This window comes from Antechinus flavipes, chromosome 3, assembly GCF_016432865.1.
Source record: "Antechinus flavipes isolate AdamAnt ecotype Samford, QLD, Australia chromosome 3, AdamAnt_v2, whole genome shotgun sequence".
NCBI lineage: Eukaryota > Metazoa > Chordata > Mammalia > Dasyuromorphia > Dasyuridae > Antechinus > Antechinus flavipes.
Window position 1 is genome coordinate 60,012,849 of NC_067400.1, and position 23,095 is coordinate 60,035,943.

At 35.2% G+C, this 23,095-nt stretch overlaps 1 protein-coding gene across 1 annotated transcript in view; it reads left to right on the plus strand.

Moving 5' to 3' along the window:
* The window catches only part of FARSB (phenylalanyl-tRNA synthetase subunit beta), a 72,973-nt gene extending 51,769 nt beyond the window's left edge, over nt 1-21,204 (plus strand). Inside the window, exons 16-17 of the mRNA XM_051983464.1 lie at nt 31-183; nt 20,532-21,204. Of these exons, the coding sequence (XP_051839424.1) occupies nt 31-183; nt 20,532-20,683 (305 nt within the window). The 3' untranslated portion in view covers nt 20,684-21,204. The remainder of the gene's footprint in view (nt 1-30; nt 184-20,531) is intronic.
* Nucleotides 21,205-23,095: the final 1,891 nt, after the last annotated feature.

Here is a 23,095-nt window from a genome sequence, read left to right on the forward strand (position 1 = left end):
ATGAAACAAACTTTCTTATTTCTTCTCCAGATGTAGGTGCAAGAAACCACCGGCATCTCTGTGCTGTTTATTACAACAAGAACCCTGGGTTTGAGATTATCCATGGCCTGCTGGATAGAATTATGCAGCTATTGAATGTGCCGTTTGGTGAAGACAAGGGCTATGTGATCAAAGCAGCTGAAGGTAAGCTACCACCTGATGCCATGATTCTTATAATAAAACAATGGAGAAATTAATTCATCTTGTGGGGAAGAGTTTTGCTTTCTTTCAGTTGCTAGAGTTTTTCAAAAGTAAGCTTTTCAAATATTTTAACAGAACTGTTTCCAGATTTCTCATGAGCATTGTGTGGTATTTATATCCTGGTTGAGATGACATAGGAGCATCCCTAATTTACATGTGCCCTGAACACACCAGCATCATCCAAGCTGGGAGCCTAGAAAAAGTTATGTACTCTAGAGTTGCCTGTCTGAATCTTTGGAAACAAGAGAAAAAGCCTCACCCGTTCAGAAAGACTTTTTATATGTTAATTTAGAGTTATCAGATAATCTAGATCTGGACGGGAAACCTATGATATGAAGCCAAAGTACAGCAAAATCTTAGTTATGGGGGCACAAGCTTAACCAAGGTAGCTGAGAACTATATGCTCAATCTGTTTGCCACTTTTTCTTTAAAAAGTTCTGAAATCTCTAGATTTTTAACCTTAGACTATGTTTAATCTACTTTTCTTCTGTCAACTGTGAGATCCGGAGGAAACCTAAAATAAATATTTTTGCCACTAGTTACTTTAATTAATGTTTTTCAAATAATTTCCAGTGACTTTTCTATTTTGGAATCATTTGTGCCTCCTTACATTTTTAATCAAATTTTATTATTGAAATATTTGCTGCTTTTCCCAGTATAAAATTTTTGGGAAAGATTCTGTTTCTCCTCAGGCTTACTGCTTTGTCCTTGAGGACAGCCATAATTTCCTTTGTTTATGAATCCTTATTTCAAGTGTGCCAAGAGTGAAGTTATGGGTCTGTATATTAGTGAAGATTTGTTTGACAAAGTACTGTATCTATAAAAATGGAAACTTAGAGAGCGATCCAGGCAGGTTAACTGAAGAAATTAGTTAACTAAAAACATGATATTCTTCAGGCGTGCCATTTAACTGAGATATAATTGTACATTTATTCTTATTTGAGATGGTAACTTCTATAATGACAGTATCTCTGTTATCTAAAAATGAGCTTCTTCATATTCAGACTGCTCTTTCAAAAGAAGCATCATTTAGATTGTTAAACATAGAAGAGCCATGTTTCTATAGAAGGGGCATTATAGATCTGATCCTTCTTGTGCTATAGATGAGGAAAAAAAATAAATTTAAAAACTAATAAGTAGTAAAATTTAAAAAATAGTAAATATTTAAATTTAAAATTATACCTTTGTCAGTATAAATATACCAGAAAAATGGGAGAGGAGGGGGCGGAGTTTCTTGTAATTTTGTAGCCACCAAATCTGAAATATAACTTGAGTCAGAACCTTCTGGGTAGTACAAATTAGCATTTTTATTTTAAAATTCAGGAAGCACCTGACACACTATCCCCTGCACCACCTAGCTGCTCACAATAAACATTATCTTGGATTGAATTTTTAATTTGTAAAGTTAATAGCAGAAATTTATATAAACTTGAATGTCCTTTTCATCCACCCTCATTTTTTATTAGAGCTATTTGAGGCCATGATAGAAAAATTAATCGATGTAAGGTTATGCTGAGGAGAAGATTGTGACTTGGGCCCAGGTACTCTGGCACCACATCCACTGTTCTTTCCATCATACTTCTTTGCTGCTCAAAGTTCTGTGGTATTTTTCATTTCATGAACCACTTTAGCAATCCTGTGGCATTTGATTTGTCCATTGACTCAAGACTGAAAAATGGATGCAAACTCAAACCTTTTAAATCCATCGTCTTTTCTCCTTACAATCACAAGTTGGAAAACACATAGAAGAACAAGTTGCTTGTGACAATTGTTGAATAACTTGTGTCACTAGATACATATACAAACACACACATATAATTTACCATGAATATTACTACACTGATTCTTTAGTTTTCTTTGACATGTTCTTTGGATCTCATTTTAAGAATAGTTTTATAATTTATATTTAATTTTCTCTCATATCTTACCAGATATTCTATCCAAATAGAAACTCTTAATATAATTACTTGGTCTGGGTCATCCGATGTTATGATTTACAAAAGGTTGCCAATTGAAAAAGGACTAGGTATTTTATTTCCTTCAGCAGGATTAGCATATTTAGGTGTATCCTTTTCCCTGAAAAACTAGACTTGTGTCTTATCCTGAGTGCTTTTTGTTAGGATGTGTTTGGAAAGAGGCCTCCAGTCAGAGTTAATGGCATTGAGTATTATACAACTTATTTCTCATCTGCTGGTGGGGAAGGGCACAAGGGCCCGGGGACGTAAGGCCTTCATTACGTCACATGTATTACCATTTATGATTTGTGAAGTTTAAGAATCCCACTTGGGGAGGCCATGTGTCCTTGGGCCGTCCTTTGGTCCAAATCTTCACCGAAAAGTGTTCGCCAGCCCCCCAGATCTATGGTGCTACATCTTGATTTGGAGAGTTGCTTCCTGATGTCACCTTGCCGCTGTTATTTGTTGTTCAGCTGTTTGCAGAGACCCCTTTCTTCTAAGAAGAGGTCTGCGCTATCTCAAAGTAGATTAGGAGCAAGTTTCCTGACATCCTGGATTATTAAGTTGTCTTCTCTTGCCCTGGCACTTGGCCTGCTTCTTAATAATTCAAGATCTCTGGTGGTTTTGCCGATCATAATAGAGTCAGAGCTGCTCGCCAGGGTGAGTCCCTGCTAACGGCAGCTCTAGGGCCGACTCATGGCAGGTATTTTTCTTCCCTGCCGTCTGTCAGATGAGCCTTGCCAGGTTGTGTGCATGGGGCTTTGTTGGGGCTCCCATTAAGTTCTCTGGGATTTGGGGTGTGGAAAGATTCTTTCCTTCCCATCTTAAGTGAAATCCAGAAATTCATTTTATCAATCACTTCATTGCTTCCAAACAGTGCCATTGACCTTGGAGTTTAACCTTGCTTCTGCCGCAGCCGACAGCACTCCCTACCATGCAGTCACTGCAGAAAGCTACTCACAAAGCCCTTGGCTACAGTAAAAGTTGGAAGTCATCACAGCTTATGCTTATTGTTTTATTTGCTGAGTCCTCTGCCAATTAAGAACATAAATGAGATAGGATGTCAAGCTGATGATAGACTAAGGTCAATTGATGGGTGAAAGAAATAGATCCTCTCCCATCTTAACAGACTGCAGAACATTTAAGGGTTTGAAGAGAGGTTCAGTTCTCTCAGTGTTGTAGTTGGTTTTGATCAGATTATTATAGCTCGTGTATTTGCTTTTCCTCCTTCATTTTTGTGGGTTTTTGAAAACTAAATTATGTATGTTGAAATGCACTTATCCTTTTCAAAAACCATTTCTGGGTAGGAAAAAATTCTTAACATTTTTGTGTTTAAAAGTTAGGTATGGTTGGCTAAATCAGTGAAAGGAAGTCAATTCTAGTATAATGGAATGGATTTTGTATGTAATCCCTTACACTGAATTAGATGTATTTTTTCTTTAGAAAAATTCTTATATAGTTAATTTTGAGCATAACATGTTTCATCTGAAAGTGCCAAGTTAAAGTTGAGATGATTTAAGCCAAGAAGGCCAGATTCAGGGTCTCTTTAGGTCTGATTACATCCCTTTCCATGCTTCTTTGAATCAGAATTCATCCTATGAAATAGAAACTGTGCTTAAATATTTTAGTCTGTTCACACATTGAACCCTTGCCATATGTACAAACCATGGTATTTAAGCACCTTCTGTTACTCTAACACCTAAATGGCCATTGACTTGACCTCCAGGTCATGGCCTTTTCCCCTCTCTAAGGACACCTGTGAAAGATTTCAAGATCCTAGAAAATATGGGTGAAATCGTGATGTTCCCCTGGCCTTCACACTGGTTTTTAGTGTAATCTGAGCTTGCAAGTGTATGGGAAAACATGCTTTGGGTGGCTTACAGCAGTGAAGGTGATGAGCTGATCAACAGCCTTGATGATTTCTTTTAAATAGAGGATAAAGACTAGAGGGGCAGGCTGTTCATGTTTTCTTTAGTGAGTACCATTGTTCCCATGTGTAGATAAAGGACACTGTGACCTACAACTATATTAAAGGGGGGAGACCTACAGCGGCATATTTAGTCATTTCAGAGAGGCCATTGACCCAGTTTGTTGGTTCCTGCTAACTAACTAATAACTAAGTTGTGCTCAGACTATTGTCTCTCAGTTTACTTTCATTTTCAAATGTAACAGCTGGAGAAAATAAGAGGGAGTTAGGTGGTCAATTCCCATTCAGGCAACTGTCTGGTTGCAAATTGATTAATTTTTTTCACATTTTATTTAGAAATATGTGAGATAGAAAATATCAAAATTGCTTATACCCTACAAATAGAACTTGTAAACATGGACACTATAGAAAAAAATAGTCAGCTAAAACTTTTCACTTAGTATTCAACTCTCAACAAATACTGTGTTAGCTGTTGAACTTAATTAAGAGGCAACTATGATTTTTTACAGGTGTGCCTCGTTAAAAAAAAAAAAAAAAACTTAAGTATACAAATCAATGACATATGGGATGATTGGATAAAGAGAATTTTCTCCTGGGTTCTGCTCTCCCTCCTCTATCATATTTAAAATAGTATTGACTTGTAGACAGTCTATCAGGAATATATATATTTTTTGCTGTGCCAGGGAATCAAATTCTGAAAAGAATTTTGCAGTTTGTACATCCCCCTTTTGCTTGCTTCTTTATAAACTAACATCTCTCTGACATTCTGGGGCAAGCTGAGGATTTTGCATTAGTGGTGACAACTCAAGTAGAAATGGGGGTCACTGTTGACTTATTTTCAAAATGTAATATGTATGTTTTACTATATTTTTATTTTGTTAAATATTTCCCAGTTACCTTTAGATTTGAATTGGCCTGTACCCAAAAATGTACATTTGACATGGCATATTTGACTCCTCTTAATTCTCAGAGGTCATTAGAGGTCATCCATTAAATCACCAATTTGTTTGTTTGTTTGTGGCTTTTTGTGAGGCAATTGGGGTTAACTGACTTGCCTAGAGTCACATAGTTAGGAAGTGTTATGTTTCTAAGGCCAGTTTTGAACTCAGGTCCTCTTGACTTCAGGACTGGTGCTCTCTCCATTGCTTCATTTAGTTGCCCCACTCACCAGTTTTTTCCCCATTTTTTTTTTAATAGAATTCTCTTTTATAAAAATTCACTGTTTGTACATGCTCTTATTTACTTCCTTGCTTTCTTTAACTAAATAAATTATATTGAACATATTTTGGGATGCATAAGGTCGTTATTATAATTAACTTTTGTACAGTGCTATAGATGATTTGTGACCTGAAGCTCTGGAACTTTCATTCTTAAATTAATCCGTTATGTGATCTTGGTAGCTTGTCATGGAGCTTTCCCCATAAAAGTGGAACAGAGAAGCTGCATCCTTTATCATCCCTCAGCCTCATGTGCAGTGTAATGTAGCTGCTCTTCCCTGCGATTAATTACTGTATCTGAGGCAGGAGCAACTATGTCCCCTTAGCTCGTTTATTTCCCCCAGTGAAATTAATATCTTCATTGACTTTATTACTGTCTTTGACTTGTTAACAAACTTTAAAACATTCTCTTATTTCAAGATGCCCCAGTAAACCTCAGCTCGTTATCCATTAACTTACTATTATTTTAAGATCTAATTTTCACAAGTATGAATGAGAGAAAAGTAATGGGTGCAACTTCTTGCTATAAGTTTACCAATGATCTTTGAACTGCTAGAGCCTGGCAGTTTTCTTAGACTGTATTGCTTCTAGGAAAAAATATCAACAACAGTGTATTTTTGATATTTAGTACTCTTTGGCTTCAATTGACTTTTTCCAGTTCATTTTACATTACTCCCCTTCTTTTACAAGAAATACCATTGAAACTAGACTACTTACTGTTATCCAAATCCATCATTCCATCTCCTGGTTCAGTGCCTCTCTGCAGGTAATATCCCCCATGCGGGGAATATATCCTTGCTTCCTCCATGCCTTTTAGAGTCCCTAGCTTCTTTCAGAGTTTCAAGTATGACCCATTCCAAGCCTACCTGATCTCCTCACTGCATATCCACACTACAAAACTCTATCCCTCCTGAATTATCTTGTATTTATTTTATTTTTTTTTGGTCAGATATATTTTTATGCAGAAAAAACTTCCTTATGTTTAGAAAAATACAACAGTGGAATAGTATTCTCAGAACATAATGGTTTCCCATTCAGCTAAAGTTCCCCCTAGCTTGAGATTTTCAAGTCAAGATTGATTGAGAACTTGTAATTGAATATTGGACAGGTAGGTCTTGTCAATCTTGAATCTTGGTCGGTTTTAGGTTTATGCCTCTGAAATCTCTTGCAGCCCTGAGATTCTGTAATTCTGTGTTATATCCCTCAGGAGAATGTAGTTTCATGAAGTCTTAGGCTGTTTACATTTCTGACTTTGTATGTACAGCATCTTGCACCTAATTAAGTGATGAATGTTCATTTTATTGAATTTTCATCTGAAGAACAATGTAGTTAAATTTTGGAGAGACTTATCATCTGAAAATTACCTCCCAGAAAATGAAATTCTTTCAGTCATTCATGAAAACTCTTATCTTTGGGTGTGGAAGGTTGTTCTTTGTTATCACTGGATACAGCTAGTGCAAGAGCAAAGGATTTGAATAATTCTATTCTTGCATATTTTAAAATTATTTTTATTGACAAGTATATTTTCAGTATATTTGTGTATTATTCCCATAAAAAAATCTGTTTTTGAATAGACCTATGTTAGTACAAGTCCACACCTGCTTTCTAATTTGAGTCTTTGTTCTTCTAGGACATTGATAGTATAAGTGACTTGCTCAGAATTACACAGCCAATATGTGTCAGAAGCAGAAATTGAACCCCACTCTGATTTTGAGAATGACTTAGGCATAATTAATACTCTCTTTAAATAATAAGGTCTGATTTTTTTTTTTTTTTTTACTGAGCACTTGGTAATATAGGAAACATTATATACACACAAACATAAAAATGATCATGATCAAATTAGATTTATATGAAGAATACATGAGTTGTTCAATACTAGAAAACAGCATAATAAATCATACTTGAAAGACAAACAGTAGAAAGCAAGGATTCTCAGTCTTGAAGGAGAACATTTTCACTATCTTCAGAGCCAGATTTGAATACCACAATGCATTTTTTGTGCAAGGCAAAGCACTGCAAGGGGAAGGTAGCTGAGGTCTGAGTATCCTGGGTTCTTAGGTAAAACATTTCAAAAGACTTATGGTTAAAAAAATCAATAACTCTTCCTTTAAACAAAAGGCATATTTGCAGGCAGTTCAGTTGAATAATTTCTAGAAGTAATAACATCATCAGAATTTTGTGTTAGTTTTAGAAGCTCTGAAAAGTTAGTGATTTTGTTTTCACGTGGACTATAACAAATCTGGCTCTCATTCTTTCAAAGTATGCAGTAATTTGATTGCTTTGCTTTCCTGATTCACTAACAAGAGTTTACTGGGGGAGAAAAAAAGCCAGTGTATTAAAAAATTGCATCTCTCATTAATCAGCTTGGCACAATTATGTGATTCTATTGCCTGTTAAAAGTTTAAGTGCCTTCTTCCTTCCCGTCTATTCCACTCCCTATTAAGTGAAAAGTGTGGCTTAAGATGTAAAAAAAAATTAATGCTATACCATCATTCAGCTAATAGTTTATCACCTATAAAGTGTCCATAAAATTAGTTATTTTCTTATGTCACTTTCTGTCATTTAATATTCCAAGAAGTTAGAGCTTAGGACATTTTAATATCAAAATATTAAGGAAATTATTTCTCTCCACAAAAGAACATTACTAGTTTTAAATCACAGTTTGCTTAGTTCAAATCATTTTTTTCTGCTCTCATTAGTTGTTATACTTTGAACGTTTTAAATAGGTAGCACTAGAATCGGTCTTAAAGTCAAGACAACTCACTTCAGATCCTGACTTTTGACACTCAGTAGCTCTGGCTATAGGCAGGTCACTTAATTAATTTGAGAATCATCTTTCTTATATGTAAAATTATAACACTAGCCCTACCTCCCTTACAGGATAGTGAGGAAACTTTAAATTGCTATATGGAGATGAGTTGTTATTGTGCCAGGAGTCTGGAAAGTTAAGATTTGTTTTTTTAATTCAGACCATTTTATAAGAGAGCAGAGCTTCAAATCTGGGATTTTGTGGATATGGAAGATTTTAGGGGATCTCTGAACTTGGATAAGCAGAAAATTAGGTATTTATTTAAACATAATTGGTTTCCTTTGTGATTATTTATTTTATTTTATTCATTTTAAAACATCATTCTGAACAGTCTGTAGTTTTTGCTTGATTGCCAAAGACACATACAAAAAGATTAAGAACCTCTGTACCCAAGGATAGTCTAAGATGATTAGCTTCGTTGAGGTCAGTACATGGTTTTGATTTGGTTCTGCATGTTGGAGAAAATTCCTCCTTGAAGTTCTGTTCTCTCTTGGCTTCCATAATATACTACTACTTTTTTATTCATAATTTGAGTGATCTGCACGGTTCTTTCCTTTAACCTTTTTTTTTGGACTCTCTTCAATCTTTTTTTGGGAAAACTCATCCATTTCCACAGAGTCCATTTTCATTCCTATAGAGTTGACCCTTTCATTTTTATCTTCAACCAGCCAGTGCTTCCAGCTCCTATTCTAGTACTTGTCTCCTTTGAATGTAGCAGTAGTTCCTTCAAACTCAACATGGCAGAAACCTGATTTTATTATTTCCCCCTCAAATTAACTTGCTTTTTTTTCCTATATAAATATCTCAAATGAGATTATATACATAAAAGGCTTTGCAAACCTGAAAGCATCACATAAATGTCAGTCCTTAATATTTCTGTCAAGATTCTTCTGAGTTCCTCACTTCATGCATTCAAAGTATTGTGGGTTTTTTTGCTATAAATTCTTCTCACATGTATCCGTTTCTTTCTGTTCCCTTTACCACCCCTCTACTACAGACCTTTATTACCACCCTTCTAGACTATTGCAACAGCCTACTTATGGACTCTGGTCTTTAATATCTCTGCTTCCTTCACAAAACTGCCAACTTTATCACATGCACAGAACTCCATTTTTTAAAATGAGTGGTTTTCATACATTTAAAGGCACATGAAATATTATTTAGTGGGACTCTTAGCCATCACACACTATACTGCATATGATGAAAATAAGCAAAAAGACCACTATAATGGTTATTGCAGTTTGTGTGCCAACTTCCGTAGCAAAGAATGAGAAGATAGACAAAGCCTGTTGAAGATCCGATTAAACCAGAGTAAGTTAACATTTGGTTTAGTACTTGGCTGTGTCAATTGAAAATTGGACACAGGGGAGGACAGTGAAAAATATCTTGGAAGATGACTCCAGTTTAGGAGATAGGAGCCAAAAGCTTAGGGATGATTGCAGAATCATGAATACTTTCTTCAAGAAGAGAATAAGGAGGCAATCATTGAATAGCAAGTTCTGAATAATATCCCCCACACTCAAAATGATGCTGACTTGACAAAGATTAAATGTAATAGAAAATAATCAAATACTTAGTTAACATTGTTGGACTCATTTCCAAATCGTCAGTTTTCTTAGTTCAGAAATCAAAGTCATCACTAACTTAGAATAAAGAATTTTTAAATGAATGTATATGCTAAGCATTTAAAACAATTTAAGCTTAAGTTATTTAAAGAAATCACTGATGCTAAAAATTAGAAATGGATAAAATAACAGATATCCACGTGACTGTCATCATTTCCAATGGAAGCTGAACCAATGTAGCACGAAATGGAAACAAGTTGAGTCTGTTGATTGGAGAACGGCTGATTGAATTTTGGTATGAACTAAATGGAACATATTCCTTAGAATGATGATTATGAAATATTTGGAGAAATTTGGGAATACTTGCCATATATTGATACATAGCCAACGAAGCAGAACGAAAAGAATAATGTTTATATTGGTCATGGTAATTTAAAGGAAAACAACACTAAATAGTAGCAGAATTCAGATCACTTCAGTGACCACCGTTGACTCCAAAAGTCTGATGATGAGCTCCCTCTTGGCAAAAAGTACCATCAGTACTGTGTGCTGACAGATATGATCAATATGTTGATACCAATTCTTTTTACAAGAAAGGATTCTTTGGGAATTTGTATTTGGAAGTGATAGCAATATAAAAAACAGTGTCACTGAAGCTTTTTTTTTTTCCTTTTTCTTTTTTCTTTCTTTCTTTCTTTTTTTTTTTTTTTAAATAACCAATGTAAAGCAATTGCCACTCAGAAGTCAAAGAACCTAGAAGCCTTCTCAGCCAGAAAATAATGTATGTCCTTACTAAGTGGAAAGATATAGCAAACAGAAGTAACATTATTTTAGAAAATGAACTTATTTGTTCATTCTTACTGAATAGGATGGGGAAAGATTATTATCAGTAAAGGAGTAAATGGGCTTATAGAAAACTTAATAAGAATATTAAACTTGATCATCTGGGAGTATTTAAAATTGAAATTCGAAGGATGATAACAAACTATAATAAACTTTTTTTCCTGTGGCACATTACACTTGAACTGTATCATCCCTTTCTCAGGGTACAGTATAAAACAATATATTTGACACAAAAGAAAGCAAAAGTTGGAAGATTACCTGGACCAGACTTAGTATACACAAAGGAGGTCTATATCTGGAGGGTTTTGAGTCTCAGCGAATAAAGAAAAGGGAGAAGATATCAAAAGATTGGGGAGGGGGGAAGATTACATTTGTTGTTATTAAGTCGTGTCTGACTCTTTGTGATCACGTGGTTACTTAGAATATGAGAGTTTGAAGATTACCTTGGTGGCCATCCTGTCCAACTCATACACCAAAGGAATCCCCATTATAACATTACCCAACAAGTGGTTATCCAGCCTGTGCTTGAAGTTCTCCAGAGAGGGGAACCCATCCCTTGAAGCAGCCAGTTCTGCTTTGGGGTAATTCTGATTGTTAGGACGTTTTTCTTCCTATCTGACTTAAATTTGCCTCTTTAAAATTCCCACATTGCTCTTGGTTCTTCCTTTTGGAACCAAACAGAACAAATTTAATGTATTCTCTATAAATAGCTTTTAAAGTACTTGAAGATAGCTATCATGTCCTTCTAGGGAATTTTTTTTTCCCTCTAGGCTATACATACCCAGTTCTTTCAAACAATTCTCATATGTCATGAACTGTTCACAGTTGTACTTGTCCTGCTATGGATGCTTTCTAGATTTTCAATATGTTTCTTAGACTAGGGTACCCAGAACTGAGCACAATACTCCACATGAGATCTGACAATGGCAGAGTACAGTGATATTATCACCTTCCAACTCTGGAAGCCATGACCCTCTTAATGGTAACATTACTATTTTTGGCTACCATATTTTACTATGGCTCATTGAGTTTGCAATACTCTAGAACTCTCGGATGCTTTGACCAATTGCCTTCTATCTGTGTTTCTCCTTCTAATATTTGTGGAGTTGATTTTTTTTTTGGGGGGGGTTCCCAAATACAAGACTTTCCTTTATTAATTTTTGAGTTTTATTATATTAGATACAGCCCAGTACTCTAGGTCCTTTTGGATTCTGACTCTGTCAGCTATTGGATTAGCATTCCTTCCCATCTTTGTGTCAACTGCAAGTTTTATGAGTTTACCATCTTTTGTCTTTATCCAAGTCACTAATAAAAATATTAAAACAATACAGGACCAAGTCAAAAGTCCTTTGTTATTTCACCGGAGATCTGTCATACCTGTTGACTCTGAATTATCAACAATTACTCTGAGTCTGACCATCCAATCAATTTGGACCCCTGCTGGTCTTTTAATCTCTTTCACCACTTTCTCTATAAGACTACTTGGTCAGAAGCTTTGCTAAAATTTAATTAAACTCTATCCCATAGAATTCTCTTCATCTGGTAGTTTCCTGGTACTGTCAAGAAATGTACTATCATGATCTCTCCTAATGAAACCTTCTTGACTCTTGATAATCATAGCTTCCTCTTCTAGATGTTCACCAAACTGTCTCTTTAATCATTAGTTCTAACATTTTCCCAAGAATCAAGTCTAGCTCACTGACCTGTATTGGACAGACTTTAATCTCCTGGGAAAACTGGGATAATTGTCTTTTTCTCATTTGTAGCTCATTTCCTAATTTCCATGAATGCTTTAGTATCACTGTGAGTGGTTTAGCATCACATTCAGTATTTCTTTTAGGACCCAAGGATGGGCTTCACCTGGGCCAGGTGACTTGAATTCATCATGGGCTCGCCTACTATCACACTTTTACTGAGAATTGATTTCCTATTAAAAATTTTTGTTCTTTCATTTCTCATAAATATCAAAATGAAATTCAGGCTATTTCTGAAAAAGAGCCAGCATTTTCCATTATATGTATCGTGCATCCTCATGTAGTTCTATGCTTTATTTAACATAAATTCATGTGTTTTGTTATCTTTATACTCTGTCACCAAAGTATAAGGCTCCTCTCTAGGAAAGAATTCCTTTTATAACCCCCCAAGAACCTGATATAGTTTGGGATTTTTTTTTTCCATGAGCAAAAGTTTCTTTGCAGATCTTACTAAAAATCTGAGGCATATATCCTCATGAATTGGGATTTATTTAAAAATGTATTTGCTGTTGATTGGGATTGAATTTCTAGCCATGTCTTCAAAGATATGATCAGCAAATCTTTAGGTGTTGTCACTAAAATTATTGCTAAAAAACTACTTCTTACTAACATTTTAAAATTTCATTTTCAAGAGAACAGAAATTGGTGCTATGTTCAGCCATTAAAGAAGTAGGAATATAATGGAAATCTTAATAATAATAATAGCTGTTATTTAGGCTATGAACAAACTCAAAAGATTCAAACCTCTAACAACCCATGTGAAAGAACGTTTTATATCATAACTAATAAGAGAAACATAAATCAAAACATTTCTGAGGCTAAGGATATTGGTGACAAAGTATGTAGAGCATCACTATATTAGGCCCATCAATTGGGGAATGGCCAAACAAATTGTGCTTCATGGTTAGAAATGTTACTATGCTATAAGGAAAAAATAAACAGGATAAATACATGTGAACTGATTAAAATGGAAGTAAACAGAATCAAGAAACTATCACAATGAAACATATACAACATCATACCTGATTTATGCAAAATTACGATAACCAACCATGGTCTTAGAGAAGAGGTATGAAAAAATACCTATACCTGCCTTACTGAAGAAATGGGGATCCATGGATATGGAAGATAATATTGGAATTTTTAATATGTTTATGAGTTCTGTGGAACTTTTTTATTTTTAAAAATGTATTTTAAGGGTATGTAAAATGTATTATAAGGGGTATGTGTATATATAAATATTGTATAGCTCTTTGGGAGAAAGTAACGGGAAAAATACAGTGATAAATGTAGATGATAAAAAGGTTTCAAAAATTTATTTAAAAGAAGAATAGCTGATATTTTTGTAGCACTTTAAAGGCAAGAAGCAGGGCGGTGTGGTATATAGAAAGCTTGGCCTGGAATTTGAAGACATGGGTTCACTGACTCCATGTCTGCTAATTTATTCAATTAGTAGACAATTGAATGAAACATTTTATTCTTTTGTTTTTAGTCTATAAGTTGTTCTTGAGAAAGGCCTGCATTGTATGAAAATACCAGTAGGATGATATTGCCCGCCCATTTGCCTTGTGCCTCAATCTCAAGTAATATATAGATTTAGCTGATATTGCAATTGTTGGGTTAGTGCTCTATTTTTTTAACATGTGGATTTTTAAAGTTAATTTATTTTTCATATCAGAAATGTTCCTGTCAACATTAGTGACACCTGAGAGCCTTATTCATCATTTTGCAGACCTTACAGTGGCTATCCCTATTTATAGACCAGCATTATAGGTTCAGCATCTGTTATCACCACTAGTTTTCATCAGTGGCCTTGGGTAAGAAGTCACCTAGGAAATCCATTTCGAATATATCCCCTTCACAATGGCCTGGTGAGGTTTATTGAATATTAATGCTGTCTTTTTATGATGATACCTTTTTTTCCTTCATACACTAATTTTCTTTTCTTTCTTTTTTTTAATTATAACTTTTTATTGACAAAATATATGCATGGGTAACTTTTCAACATTGACCCTCGCAATCACTTCTGTTCCAACTTTTCCCTTTCCTCCCTCCATCCCCTCCCCTAGATGGCAGGCAGTCTCATACATGTTAAACATGTTAAAGTGTATCTTAAATACAATATATGTGTACATATTTATATAATTCTCTTGTTGCACAAGAAAAATCGGATTTAGAAAGAAGGTAAAAATAACCTAGGAAGAAAAACAAAAATGCAAGCAGTCCACAGTCATTTCCTAGTGTTCTTTTTCTGGGCATATACTAATTTTCATATAGATCCTGTTCTCCAATTAAAAACATTTTATAAACTACTTGTTTGTAAAATTAAAATTCTGATGTAATAAGCAAAAAAAAATGCAATCTGTTATACTCATATTCTGAGTTTCTATCCTTTACCCAGTGTGCTGACTTGTTTATTTTATTTTTACTCATTACCATCACTTTAGAGGTCGAAATAGTAAATTGTTTTTGTTAATATAATTTCCAAAACTCAAATTCTGGGTGAAAGTAGGAAATATATCTATTGTCCTAGGAAAGGAGACTAGTCCTGTGACTTTTATTTTGAAATTTAAAAAACTTGACTTAGAAAGGAAGTATAATGAGGAGCAAGAGCTCTGGGCTGAGGTGCTGAAACTGCCTTGCCATGATCTCCCTTTTCTGTAGAGGGGTTGCATTGGTCACCTTTTTAGTCCTAACTTTATTTGCTTCCTTAGGAAGCAGGAAGCAAAGTCTGGTCGAGGTTAAAAGAAAGCAGATTTACAATGGCACATTCATGTATAATGGTTAAGTCCTTCTAGCAAACTTTGTTTTCCTTTTGAAGTTTGGAATATTGGGGGTAGAGTGAAGGCAACTCTGTGGTTGTGGGGTGTTGTCCTTCATAACCTATTGGCTCACTTTGAAAATCCAATTTTATATTTAATAATCTTGACAGTGACAGCTTGGGATGTCTGACTCTTGTATTTTTGTTTTTATTGTTTAGTATTTGCACTGTTAATTAACTAATTTTCTCTTTTAAGTAATGTGAAAAGTGACAGCCATGAAAGTCAATTACAGATTTCTTCACACATTTCAGGAAAAGAAATGCTGGAATGATTTTCCCCTGGCTGCAATGAGATGATTTGTTTCACAGCATGGAGTGTTGGGTATTTCAGTGTGCTTATATAAAGGTGGAAGTGTACTGAGTCAGAGCTCTTTATTTTGAGAGGAAGGTTTGCCAGATTACTGTATTTAATGGGAATTTTGCTGCAAACTGCCACATTATTAAATGTGACCACTAGCACAGTACTCCTATCCTAATTCAATGCCATGGGGTTTTCTCTGTTTCATTTGCCTTCGCTGTAAGAGTTAATGACATCTGCAGGTGTGTTCGGATTAGCACTGTAAAGTTTTGTAAAGGCTTTTTCTTTCTTTTGATGTTCAGAAAGGGATGAAAGATAGCCATTGAGCTCAAGGGATTAGGTCTACTATACTTTAAAGACTTCAGGGACCATAAATATTTCACTTCAGATGTAAGTCTGGGGAAAAAAAAATAGTGCTTTATATTGTTGGAATTCAGTCTCCACTTACAAATTTAAATAATCTGTACAGAAGCACTTTTCTCTCAGACAAAGTCGTTCTGAAATCTGAGCAAATTTAGTACACCCTATTTTGAGGATATATCTTTAATAGCCAGTTCTGCTTTTCCCTTACCATATTCCCAGGGTTTTACTCCCATATAAATATCTACTTTCCCTCTACTCCTGTTTCTCGTATTTTTTTTTTCTTCTTTTCCTTTTTTTTTTCTTTTTTTGCAATCTCAATTATTCCCAAATGACTCCATAAAACTCCTACTCTGAGAAAAATTGCTCCTAATAGATGCATATCATGTTCAGACTTAGGGTGAATAGGGTGATGGTCTGTTTGGTTTGATGAATTTTGTTATCTTTTTTCTGTTCCTCAGAGACATTATAGAAAAAGGATGTCCATTTTGGTGTGTTATTAGCATATGTGGATTCTGTTTCGAATTACTCTAGTTTTTTGTAAATATTAATACCTAGAAAAAAATGAGGGAAAAACAATAGAGAAGACCTCCCTATCTTGATATGTACATAGAAGAACTCAGCTTCTTCTTTGGGGTTGGTCAATAAGGATTTTTTCTTCTACGAGTCTTTCCCTTATACTGTGACAAGTTAAAAGGTAATTTAAGGCAAAGATTTGAAATACAGTCAATCTTCTTGCTTCTAAGATATGATGTTTATGCTACCATGAAACCCCACTTATGAATGTAGTTTATATTTTCTCTTTTTAAATACTGGTTTAGTTCATTTTCTTTTTCTTAAGATACTGAGTATCTTAATGAGAAGAAATGACTAAGTTAAACTGTATAACTGAGTAGTCCATTTGCTGAGATAAACTCAAAATTACCAAGGGAATTAATTTAATAGCCAATAGCATGGGATTTAAGATTCAGGAATTCATAACCTCATGCTTGATAATACTGCTCTGATGCTTTGAGAATTAGGGGCCTACTCAGTTACTTCCTAAAGCTTCAACTTCCGATGCTTCATGGAATTATAGGAATGAGCATGTGTAAAGCTTTATCCTAACTCAGGGCCTATAATATTACTTTAAAAGAAAGAAGAGTGCAAAAAGAAACTGTGAAAGGTGTTTGGCAACCAGCAGGATAGGGAGCTCACCAAGCTCTTTGAAGGTCAATTAGCCAGAAAATGTGCTAAAGACTAGGTACTGTGTTGGATTACTGGCCAAAGAATTACCCCCAAGGTCATCAAAGTGGTCCTACTGTCTGAGCAAAGAAAGACAATTATAGATGTTGAGGAGATGCTACAAAAGCTTTAATTAAGGGACTTATTTACACCCCACTAAGTCTTAGAAATTAAATTCTTATTTGGGCTAAGCTACATGCTTTGGTCTGGGATCCCATGTAGTATTTCAACAGAATACAGTCTTTCTGAAATCTGTTTTATGTGGTAAGCCATTTTACTTGTAATGGATACCAGGAAAGCTGACGATTAAATACAGCTCTGGAAACTGGAAGGAAAAGAAGGCTGTGAGCTAGCTCCTTTTTTTTTTTTTTCTTTTTTTTGGGGGGGTGGGTAGAGAGAAGGATTTTAGAGTTGTAGGGAAGATCTTTTTTTTTTTTTTTTTTAATATCTTCATTGTCCAGAAATTCTCAGGCTGCCATCTGATGGGTAACAAACAAAGCCTGAATACAAAGAAAATCAAAACTACTTTTATTCTGCTATTTGAAATTTTGAAGTCTTATCTACCAAATAATATCATTTCCCTTAGATCTTTAATTGACAATTTTATTATACCAACATGTTTTTGTTCTCCCTTGGGTTTTACAAGACATGTTTCTTGTGTTATGGTAGGAAAGCTTTCCCTAAACCTTCAGTTACCTCCCATCTACATTTCAAAAGCCTAATCCCATATTTAAAGTATTTCTAATAGTGATAGCATTCTTTTTTCCTCCTTTCTGTGTAAAGTTTTTAAGATAGGTGTCTAATTATATCGTTATTATAGTATCCATCAGGCTGTGAGTTGGCTCATGGCACCATGCTACCTGACTTCTTTCTGTTGACATTAATGAGTCGTGACTCTCACATCCCAGTTCTTCTTCTGGAAATGACTGCTACATATGCTCGCTTTTTGCTGATGAAGCAAGTCTCTTGCCTCTCCTTCTGTGAAGGAAATTTCCAGAAAGCTAAGCTTAGGTTTTATTTGTATTATTATAGTTTTTTTTTTTTTTTTTAACCAATAATGTGACTGTGGAGGTTGTTTTGACTTTGCTTCAGCTTCTAGCATTAACATTCTAATTTGAATGCTCTAAGCAAAAGATGCCCTGTTTATTAAGGCTTTTTTTCTTTCTGAGAATGGAGGCCAACTTCAAAAATAATACTTGTCTGCATTTCAATGTGTGTGTATGTGAGAGAGAGAGACAGACAGACAGACACAGACAGAGAGAGAGACGGAGAGAAGAGGGGAGGGAGAGAGCAGAGCATCAACTCAGTTATTTAATTACACACTAAAGTCAATCAGAAATCTGTGAGAAGTGTTCAGTCCTCAGGCCTGTCTGAAGGAACCAGGGAGATAGAAACTTGCAAGAGCCCTCCCAGCTCTGTAACACTATGATTGCACTGCCTAATGTGACTATACACAGACTTCATTTCCCAATTTAGTATGGGCATTTTTTGCTTTGTTGGAAGTTGTCTGTTTTTTAATTTGGCCTTTCATCGAAAGGAGTAACACACCATAATGCTTCATTCATTCATTTAAACAATTAAGTAACATTTGCGTTTTACAACAACCAGCAAGTTTCCCCATAATGAATTCCACGTTCCTAGTTATTTATTTCCTGGTAGAATAGCATTTGCTTTTTATTTCATTTTTCAGTGTGGATTAGTATGCATATATAAATAGGACCCTCTAAAGTGGAGTTTTTTAACAAATTTAATTTAAGATGAAGTTCATTGAAAGTACAAAAAAAGACCTGTTTAATAAACAGCAAAATTGTCTTATTCACTTTTAAAAAGTAAAAAAAAAAAATCCTTATTGCATTTCAGATTTCATTAGGAGTGTTTCAGAAATATATTCTACTGCTAAACATGAAATACCATTTACCTTTTGGTATAGTTTATATACCAAGTTTGGTTATACTTGGTTATAGTTTTCCTATTGGATTGTTTTGGTGAGATAAAAGGACCCAAGCTCTCATTTTTGTTCTGCCTCTGACTGGAGATCTTGGATAAAACTGTGTCCCTCTCTTAAGGTTCAGTTTGCCCATTTGTAAATGTGAATTTGACTAGATTATGTCAAAGCCCTTCTAAATGCTATTAGCAAGTTTTCTTGTAAACCTAATTTCCCAAATAGCTCTGATCTTAGGACTGTTATTTGAAAACAACCATTTTTATTTTGTAAATGAAGAAAACAGATATGTATTTAAGTGCCTACTGTATACCAGGCACTGCTAAACACTTTACAGATGTTATTGAATCATATTATCTCATTTGTATTTTATAAAGCACTCATTGAAGATATTATATTGACTATATGACAAATGGCTCTATATAGAGTAATGTCACAGAGCATATTAAATATTAAAATTTCATGCCAATAAAGGTTTCTGGTTAGTCATGAACTGTTGGCTCCTTTTTTTTCCTAAGGTAGGAGATGAGACAGCTGGAGGAAAATTTCTCCATTTCAATAGATAGCTAAAGAAAAGAATCAGTGATGATAAATCTCCCAAATCTGATTAATTATCTAGTGATTGTAGACTGTTCTGGTAAGTTAAAAAAAGAAACTACTATTAAAATGCCTAAGAACTATTAGTTTATTTAGCTGCAACTGTGAAAATCCAAAGGAAGAGACAACTTTCTTCTTTTTAATAACTTTTTAACAACTTTCCTCTTTAAATAAGAGAGGGAACTCAGACGACTCTCTGGGGCTGCTTTTCTGCAGTGGTCTCACAGTAGATGTCCCCTTTCTACTCCCCAAACTGCTCTGAAAGCTCTTTTCCAGACAAGGAATGTGGGTCACGTTCCCAGTAACATGGCATGTAATCAGACATGACAGTTCCCTTCAGTCCCAATGACAGTGTGATTTATCTCTGTAAATGTCTTAAGGTAGAAAACAGTTAAGTTTTAGATAGTAAAGACAATATAGAGAAACCTATTTCAAAATCTGACATTTTCAGAATAGGAATTCTTCAATTTCCTTTCCCCTTCTTTCCCCTGATATAGTTAGAACTAACCAAGAGAGAAAGCAGAATATTTGTACATAATTACACAACTGATTTCTTCCCTTTTTTGAGTAAGAAACAGCCACTATCTTCCTGTCAAACCTCACTGCTTTTAGATAAATCTGGGCATAGGTCTTTGAGGATATCTTTTAACTACAGTCCTCTGTCTATCCCCTCTTCTTCTTTCCAGGGTTCCATTGAATTGAAACATGGACTTTTGGTTTTCTTATTCCATTTTCTTTCTCACCATTCCTTATAGGGGCTGCTGGGTGAAATCAAAACTACTGAAAACTTTTTTTTTTTTAATACTAGAAAGTATCAAAGAAATGCCCTCTTCTTAAGGTCAATAGCTTGAAGAAAAATTGCTTTTTAAAAAAGCAAACTCATATTCTCAATATTAAATACATTCTCAGTGTTAAATGGCTAATGACATTTTTGCCTGGAGAAACATTGATTTTTCTTTCACTCTTTGTTTTTCAGGCTCTGCTTTCTTCCCTGGACGATGCGCCGAGGTCTTTGCAAAGGGTCAAAGTGTCGGGAAGCTTGGAGTCCTTCATCCTGATGTTATTACCAAATTTGAGCTGACCATGCCGTGCTCTGCTCTAGAAATCAATGTTGAACCCTTTTTGTGAAAATAGGTCTATGTGGCGTGAGCCTCCCCGAAAGGCTCCCCTTTCTCTTCCCCTGATGTCCTTTAGTCCTCCATAGGGAGCATCCATTTGTGCTTTAATGTTTAATAAAGTAGAACAATAGTGTCTGGCTCCATGAGTAAATATCTTCCTTCTACTGCAATTAGGGCAGCTTGTGCAATATAAGAATGTGGTATCCGGGGATAGCTCGGCCATCAATGTGTAAAGTTTCATTGTTGGGTAAAAGCCCAGCATGTTACTAGAGAAATGTAATAGCGGAGCGCATGATCAGTTCTGAAAATCAGAAATGTTCCGCAGACATCAGAGCCTCACACTGTAACTGATTACTTCTGCATAACAGGAATCTCGTTCTTTTCTTATTGCATGAAACAAGATAATTGATTAGAGCAAATGTTGAACGAATGTGAGCATAACTAAGAAGCTTAGTTTTCATTTTGTCCATTTGTCATGTGCTCATCATTGGAAAAAAAAAAATAAAGCACCCTCATTTCTTGAAGACTGACTATCAGATATTTAAGATTTGTATCTGGATTCTCTCCTCATTTGCCGTGGTAACTACTGCTTTTGAAGTAATTCTGAAGTGAAAGAAAAAAAAACTGAGAAATATTTGTTTTTGCATACAGTGACTTTCCTGAAATCATCAGGTTGGGTGATGCTCCCCTGCAGCACCACAGCCTGGTTTTGCTGGAAGGGTTCAACGTGGAGAAGTTAAATGAGTGGTCACAACTTATTTGGACATAAAACATTTGAAAATTGTTTTCTTGTCCTTCAAGGTAGACTTGGGGTTATAACCAGTTAAGATAGGAAGAAACACATTTACATGAAGTCAGATGGATTTTTCCTTCTTTCCAGGGCAGAAATTAATATTTTGCTCCTCTAACTAGGAAATAAGCATGCACTTTCCCCCCCATCCCTCTCTCCTTTCCTTATTCTTGAATGTGTTTTACTCTTGAAGTTCATATTGTGAACTCTACAATTTCTGAATTAAGAGAGTGACTCTTCTAGAGAATCACGCCTCACTTGGCTGACATAAAACTCATGGAAAACACAGAAGTCATAATTGACACCTGCAAACAGAGCATCCTGGAATGGTAGAGTCTATGTTGTGTTACTAAAGACTCCTCTGCACCTAGAGCTAAGAACAGAACCAGAGTTCGAGCCAAACTTAGCAAGAACCACTCGAAACTCTTAAGAATGCAGTGCTAAAACTCAACTCCTAGCCAGCCTACCAGATATTGATGGATTCGTTGAGCTATCCCACCTTGAAAAGAAAGTACCTAGGTTTTTGTAGCATAAAGTTGAGCAGACTGAGCCCTGTCTCCCCACTCCAATTCAATAAGCAATTTTTTACTTTAATACTATGTTTTCAGTATTAACTCAGTAATTAATTAAAGGATGGGCCAGCTAGTCACACAGTGGTTAGAGTTCAAATCCAGCCTCAGACACTCATTAGTTGTGTGAACCTGGGCAAGTCACTTTAACTCTGTTTACCTCAGTTTCCTCCTTTGTAAAATGAGGGAGAGGATCCCTTCTACCTCTGAATCTCATGATCTGTAAATATAAATATAAAAATGGCTGTGTGCTGTCTTGAAGTGGCTTACATGCTCACAGTAAGATACCATAAAGTTCTCTGGTATTCAGATTATTGTATTAGTTGCTGGTCATCATGTTTAGAAATCATGTATAAAATGAAGATCTTGCTAATTACAATGTCCATTATAGACATTTTTTTAGTCCTTCACGAAAGAAGTGGTTAGAGGAAAAACAGCAGCAATCAATACATCCCAATAAGAAACAAAGGGAATCTTGAGCTCTTGGGGCTCTATAGGGTGATCATCTTACCCCTATAGTTTTGGTGTGAAATTTCTGAATGGGAAGCAAGGCACTGCATCTTTATTATTGAAAGGCACTTTTTACAGAATAGGAAAGCAAAGAAACAAATCACATGCCCTTTGAGTGAATGGAAGTGCCCTCGAGGGAAATTAAAACCTCACATTTGAATCAGCCTGGTCCACTGGAAACAGCACCTGGGTGCAGATCCTAAACTTCTCAGTTACTGTGATAATAGTGACTTTGGGAAAGGCACTTGCCTTCTGAGACTTCATTTTTCTCATCTGTAATACAAAACTGGACAAGATGATTTCCATGTCACTTTCAACACTAAGACACTATGAACAGAACACTAAAACAATTACAAAAAATATTTTTTGTACAAGCTCTTGGTATACCTCAAATTATTAGTTGTTTAGCTCTTTAATGAGAATTGGAAAATAAGATAATTAGCAATTTTCTAACAACAAAGAGAGGAGAATTAGCATTTACTAAGCATTTATTATGTGTGCAAAATATTTAACAAATATTTCATTTGATCCTCAATAACTCTGGGAAGTAAGT